Source organism: Rhinopithecus bieti, unplaced genomic scaffold, assembly GCF_001698545.2.
Source record: "Rhinopithecus bieti isolate Rb0 unplaced genomic scaffold, ASM169854v2 scaffold_7681, whole genome shotgun sequence".
NCBI lineage: Eukaryota > Metazoa > Chordata > Mammalia > Primates > Cercopithecidae > Rhinopithecus > Rhinopithecus bieti.
In genome coordinates, this window is record NW_016806571.1 from 7,367,109 (window position 1) to 7,374,353 (window position 7,245).

The 7,245-nt window shown below is 45.2% G+C and overlaps 1 protein-coding gene across 1 annotated transcript in view; it reads right to left on the reverse strand.

The window, feature by feature from the left end:
• The window catches only part of ALK (ALK receptor tyrosine kinase), a 540,180-nt gene that overhangs the window by 350,142 nt on the left and 182,793 nt on the right, over positions 1 to 7,245 (reverse strand). Inside the window, exon 4 of the mRNA XM_017877049.1 lies at positions 2,114 to 2,315. Coding sequence (XP_017732538.1) covers positions 2,114 to 2,315 — 202 coding nt within the window. The remainder of the gene's footprint in view (positions 1 to 2,113; positions 2,316 to 7,245) is intronic.

Here is a 7,245-nt window from a genome sequence, read left to right on the forward strand (position 1 = left end):
ATCAAGTCACTGAATTTGCCTCAGCTCAGTCCCAATTCCCTTCTCCTGCTCAACTCACACCCTCCAGACGACAGAGCAGCTCCTCTGGTGACAGAGGCATTGCCTTGGGAAGAGGGTAAGTTGGGTGGCCAGGTGGACCTTGAGGTAGGTGGCCATGGCACCATGTGGAGGGAAGGCTGCCCTTGAAGGCACTGACATCACATGCCCCAGGGCTCACTTATCTTGAAAGGTCAAATAATCAAAATAATCACTCTCTCTTTTTTATTTTTTTGCAAGATCCTTTCATATTTCCCTTTCTCTTTCCCAACTCCACCCTTTCTCCCCAAGAGGCTTTAGGTTTCCTGGAAAGAGTCCAGTTTGGACCACGTCACTTCCTATTTCCTCTCTCTGCCTCAGTTTTCTCCTCCTTTAAATGAGAATTCACTTGGTAGTTATGAGCATAGAAAGGTAAAGAGGGAAAAACTATTTGCAAGGCCCTATGGCCAGTCACACCTGAGGAGTTATGTTCCTGACTATGCTACACAGGGAAACAGGCCAGGCCACACAAGAAGGGCTGAAACCCCTCTGGCACCTTTTCTCACACTCGTGGGTATTCTCAGACTCCAACTCCACCTCTCCCAGCCACATCTGTGAATCCCCCCACCCACCCTCCACCAGCATCACAAGGGACTGATGCCTGAGGGCTCAGCAGCCTCAAGCAACAATCCCTGGTCTCTGCCAGGCCTGGTGGGGAAGGAAGGAATGTGGAGACTGATAAGTCAGAATATGCAACTCTCAGAATATGAGGCTGGGCAAATACCTATAGGATGGCACATAGCCCTGCTCTCAGATAAGAGGCCTTCCCATCCAGACTCCTTACTGGAGAGAGAAGCCGTGCTGGAGGGAGGCTTGGCGCCAGAGGACAGCTGGTCCCAAACAGGGGGCAGTCCAGACACCTGCTATCCCACACTGATATCTGGTGAATAGAGCAAGAGTCCTTGGTAGCTGGGACCTTCTCAGCCAGCCCAAAGAGGTATTTCAGAGGCAAGAAGATGGATATGAGTTTAGGAATGTGGAGAGCATTCTCTTTTGATGCCAAGATTTCATTCCTGATGAGACTGCAGCAGCTTGTAGTCCTTCTAAGTGCAACTAAATACAGATGGGTTAATGGCGGGGAGTAGGGAGAAGACTTTCAATAAATTACGAAGGAGGTCATTCAGCCTTACTGCCAAAGCAATAGACAGGATCCCTCCCCTGCACACCATGGGGATGGAGGATGGGTAGCAGTCATCGTCCAGGTGGGACCCTTCTGAAAAGATATTCTCTTAGAAGGAAGCCAAGTCTAAGCACAGCTAGACATTTGGGAATTTTCTCCTGTAAACAAGTCACAAAGAAGGATCCTTGTTGCTAAAGTAATCAGATCTGGGGTCCCTCAGTGCTGAGATCATAGGATGGTATTTATACTTACGGAATGAAAAAACAAAAGCCAGGCACAGAGGTGCCCTAGTTTAACTTTGCTTTCCAATGTCATGACTTGTAGAGCCCTGATGAATCACTGAGTAAGCAAGTAAGTATCTCCAGAAAGCTTAAAGGTTTCCACTGTCATATGCCTTGGTGGTTGTAGCACAAAGCTCTGTTCCAATCTCTACTGAATTACACTGGTGTAGTATCCATGACTAATCCTGCTCTGGGGTACCAAATTCCCATAGAACCTGCTTGGATGGCCAAAATATTTTGTCCTTTCCCTTCCTGCCCAACTTCTGCTGGTAAAACCCAGTTTCCACCATATTAAATTACTTTCATTCTGGCCTTTTAACATTTCTTTGGCTGTTTTCTTCTTGGCTCCATCTGAACTTTGGGAAATGAATATCTTTAATACCCACTCATGAAATGCCCACTCTGGCAGCTGGTCGTCTGGCTTCTGGAAGGGCCACTAGCCAGGGCAGCCAGAGGTACCCACAAGTCAGTACCCAAGACACCACCTAAGGGATATTAGTAGTAATTGCTCAATCTGGACCTACCGATTCAAGGACAATCATGAGTTTGTAAGTAGATGTCACAGACTCTGGAAGTGTGTAGCCAAAAGCCAAATCACCTTGTATAAAATCAATTTTGGACATGAAGAAGTACTTACCCATGCTTCCCTGGGGTGGGCATCAGGAGGATCTCTCTTGCAGCCTCGTTGTGGGGCAGCAGCTGGGCGATGTACCTTCCAGAGGGCTGCAGGTGCCTGTGCACTGAGACGGCCAGCGTACAGTGCTCACTGCTGCTCCTCATCCATGGACTCAGGATGGTGTGCTTGGAGTCGGCTGAGGTGTTGAGGAGGAGAAAGGAGCCTGGAAAGAGACAGGGAAAATGAATCTGTAGATGTGTTCAGGTAAGACCAGCAGTAGCTCTGTGGCAAGACTTAGAGAAAAATAGCATCAAAATCAGAGATACTGGAGGCCATTATCTCCTTCTCTGCATGCACCCAGCCTTCTTCCTTTGCTCTTAGATTTTCTTTGTAAATAGTATAGCCTGATGCAGGTGGACAGTGGCTGGGCACATGGGCCTTATAGTCAGGCAGACCAAGGTTCTAACCTTAGCTCCCCTACTTCCTACTTTTGTGTCCTAGAGCCTTAGGTTTTTCATCTGCAAAACAGGAATAAAAACATCTATTTCAAAAGACTCTTGTTCCTTGCCTTACTAGTTGAATGATCTTGGGAAAAGCATTAACTTTCCTAGGTTTCAGTTCCCTCCCTTGTAAAATGGGGTGAGAGGGTTGGCTGAACTCAATAATCTCTTAAGGTTCATTTCAGCTCTTGAGCCTATGAGTCATGTGAACTTGCAACTCTCCCCAGAAAAAGCTCTACAAATCCCCCCTGGTGTTGTGCCCATGGCAGAGTTTCCCTCTGGAGCAAGCCAGTCTTGATTCCAGTAGCACAGGCCAAATGACCTGCAAGAAACCCACACTCAAGGGGATTACTGTCAGTGTAAAAGCACACCACCATTATAGTGTTCCAGGCATTCCCTCTGATACATTAATTTTACTTGCTGCACTTCTGCAATGAAGTTTTGGGCCATTAGATGCTGCTGCTTTTGCAGTAGAAATCTATTTCAACAAGATCCCTGACTTCCACAGTGGGAAGCAGCTAAGGAGTACTCAGTCTTCTTAAACTACTCCTGGTACTTCCAAGGTCTCCTTCTGCAGATAACCCAGTCTCCCAAATAGGCAAATAAACTAGCAGCCTGCAATAAGCAATGGTGCATATAAAAGGGGGGAATTCCTACCAAGGCAAAGCATTATTCCAAAGGAAAGTGTTCTTCCAGGAATTGGAGATTTCCAACTTTCTTAAAGTAAGTAAAAGCGACTTCTGGTTTAAATCAGGATGAAGCACAAGACTGTGTCTGAGCTGGATCGAGAACGTGAACCCTCTGTACCTGTTGGGAAGTTTCCGCATGGCATATGGTCATGAGAAGTGCTCTACAACCATCAGTAAATAATCTACATTATTACAGTATTTTGCAGTGGAGGAAATGTTCTTGTCTGGGCACAGAGGAAAAGAAAAGGGATTAGAACCAAAGACAAAGAATTGGGAAGATCATCTAATTCAGTCGCCTTGCTTTCCTAGAGAAGCAGACTGGAGATCCAGATAGGGAAATGACTTGTCCAAAGTCTTAGTTTGAAGGTTAAGACCAGACTCCAGATTTCTGGACTCCGAAGCAGTACTTTTCTCCTTTTATCTTTTTCACTGGCCCATTGTGTACTTCAGCCTGAAACACGGCCAAGGTACCTTGTGGCCAGAATGTACAACTTTGGAAGTCAGAGGGGCAGGAAGGTGAATGAGGGGCATATGGGCACCAGACCCAATCCATTTATTCGGTCCCTTCCTTACTCCTTTCTGCCCTCAGATTCCGTTTAATGGATGCCTATTTTGAGCAAACATCTAAGCACTGACTGGCTTTGCACTGAGGAGACGACGTGACAGACACAGTTGTGACCTTCAAGGAACTCCAGGTCTGGCAGGGGTGAAGAGATGTCTGCAAGAACTATCAGCACTAATAGAGGTCATAAAGTCAGACACACATCCAGGCAAAACATGTTGGGAGCCTTCAAGAGGGAGGAGACAGGAAGTCCAGGTGGGAAGATCCATAAAGAGGAAGACCCTTGAGCCAGGTCTTACAGGGAGAGAAAAACAAAGATACTGGCAGAATGGACTGTGCAGAAGTTGAAGGGAAGAGGAAAAAGGACAAAGGTAGATGATGTTTGGCTGCAGAGTAGGACACTGGAGAGAAAACTGAGAAATAAGGAAGGCTAGGGTGATAGGTGGTGTAACCAGACCATAGAGAGCATTGCTTCCTGGGTGAAGATTTCCAGTTTTATTTTGTGGATAATAGAGAGCCAGATATTTCAAGCAGGAGAATGGCACCATCAGAGTGGTGCTGCAGGAGAACTGATCTGTTATGGCGGGGGCAAGAGGGAATTAATATTGACCCAACCTCATCTTGCACCACAAGTCCACACAAGGGCAAGAATGTGACTAAATACAAATTTGAAGTGTTTGCTATGTTACTGTTGTAAGCAAAGGCAATATGTCGAAGGTGGATGACTAGGGTTTTCAGTACTAGGGTAGTGTGTATCTGTGCAGAGCACATGAGGACCCTGGAAGTATCTTTGGGGACAGAGTCTTGCTCCAGACTCTTTGGGGGTATGGCCTGGGGTTAGGATGAAGCCAGTCCCATGTCCAGTAATAATTTACACATAAGGGAGCAGCAGCAACTGTGCCCTGGTCTGAGACCATTCTCTGATGTTCTCAAGTTGGCAGAATGTTCCAGGAGATTTCTGAGTTACTGAAGGGAAGAATGGGGGCAAAATAAAGAAGGTATCCCCGTTCTTCTCAGGAAGATTATACTTATGCACATGTGCACACGCACGAGAAGCTAAAAAAATCCAGCTGAAGGTGTTGGGGTATTGTGACTAGGGACTCTTCGTATGTCACTGATCCTCTCCACCCTTGGGTGTGGCCATGCATGTAAATTCTGTCCCTGTAATTTGGCACCTCAATAATGGAACTCTTTCAAAGCTGACTGAAAGACAGATTATTTTTCCAGTTCTAATATGTGAGATGATGTTTATATGAACCTTATTTTCCACAACCTATCAATAAGCAACTGAGCTTAAAGTATTTTCACTGTCAGTGAAACTCTATAGTTGAGAGCTATCTCTTCATCAGCAGCTTTCCTCTACCAAAAATAAGGGAAAAAATACATTTCATAAGCTCCTTGGGATATTGTCAGTATAAATCTTTTAAAGTCAGTAAGAATTTATCTCTCCTCTCTCTCTTTTCCGTTTCCTATTTATTTTGCTCAGGATAGCTTGGGGCTAGGCGAAGTCTCCTGGGGTCCTTTCTAATTAAGCAGGATGGTCTAGCAGCACACAGACCTTCACCCAGTGTGGCCACAGGAGAGTGGAGAGGCAGATCAAAGAGCTCTGCTTATACAGCGCCATGACCATGTTTCTTTTATTATGCATCGTGTCAATATGTTTAATGATTAAACATGAAATGGTTATTTTTACCTCTGGTCACCAGTGTAGGAATGTGCTGCTCTCATCTCAACCAGCAGGGCTCAAATTATGGGCAAAACCCAAGGGTCATGAACTTAGAGGTCAAATTCTTTTATATCTGTTCAGTTATTGACCTTAGACAAATTATTTAAACACTTAAATATTAGTTTGCTCAAATTTAATACGGGCATAGCCTACCTCATATGGCTGTTGTGAAGATTAAATTAAATAACATGTATCAAGTAGGCAGTACCATGCCTGCTCAAGGTAGGTATGTAATAAATATCAGTTCCCTGTGTTGACAGGTGTCTTAGTCTGGAATTCCTTTGAACTAGGACTAAGCCTGGAATCAGAAGGACTAAACTGGAGTAGCTCTGCTACTACCAACCTTCCTTTGTAAAATGAAAGGGTTGGATAGAGTCTCTCTAAGGATTCTTACAGCCCCAAACTGTCAGTAATTCTACCTGCCTGCCTAGAATATTATTAATCTAAAGAAATTGAGTCAAGTCTCCAAGCCCCCAAGTCCTAAACTCCTCTTCTCATAATTCACCTCTCTGAGGTTTACATACCAATAGTTTTAATCAATTGTCCAAATACTCTGTGAACTTTCCTGCTGAGAAGTAAGGAAGTAAGCTGTGGTTCCCTGCCCTGCCTTCCTCTCTCCCAATTTACACACATACATCCCTAGGAAGGGCTCCTGTGCTAGCATCATTTGTTTCTTAGATACTTCTGCTATAAGGCTGCTAACACCTCTAAATATCTGGTATGCAACACAATGCTTGCCACATGGTAGGTACTTAGTGATCCTAAAAATCAAAGTGATATGGTAGTAACATGGTGATGTCATTTGGATGTGTTTGTTCCTCCAAATCTCATGTTGAAATGTGACTCCCAATGTTGGAGGTGGGTCCTGGTGGGAGGTGATTGGATCATGGGGGCAAATCCGTCATGAATGGTTTAGCTCCATCCCCTTGGTGTACGTGAGTTCTTACTCAGTTATGTGAGATCTGGTTATTTAAAAGAGTCTGGAACCTCCCCTCCTTTCTCTCTTGCTCTCACTCTCACCACGTGACATGCTCACTCCTTGTTGCCTGCTGCCATGATTGTAAGCTTCCCGAGGCCCTCACTAGAAACAGATGCCATTGCCATGCTTCTAGTACAGCCTGCAGAATCATGAGCCAATTAAACCTCTTTTCTTTATAAATTGCCCAGCCTCAGGTATTCCTTTACAGTGACACAAGCATGGACTAATACAGAAAATTGGCACCAAGGAGTGGGGTTTTGCTATAAAAATACCTGAAAATATAGAAGTAACTTTGGAACTGAGTAATGGGAAGGGGTTGGAGGAATTTGGGCAGAGGGAGCTCAGAACACAGGAAGATGAGGGAAAGTTTGGCACTTCTTAGAGACTAATTAAATGGTTTTGACCAAAATGCTGATAGAAATATGGACAGTGAAGAATAGGCTAAGGAATTACCAAATTGAAATTAAAAAGTTGTTGAAAACTGGAGTAGGGGAGGGTGGAGCAAGATGGCCGAATAGGAACAGCTCCAGTCTCCAACTCCCAGCGCCAGCGACACAGAAGACCGGTGATTTCTGCATTTTCAACTGAGGTACTGGGGTCATCTCACTGGGGGGTGGCGGACAACTGGTGCTGGTCAGCTGCTGCAGCCCGACCAGCGTGAGCTGAAGCAGGGCAAGGCATCGCCTCACCTGGAAGC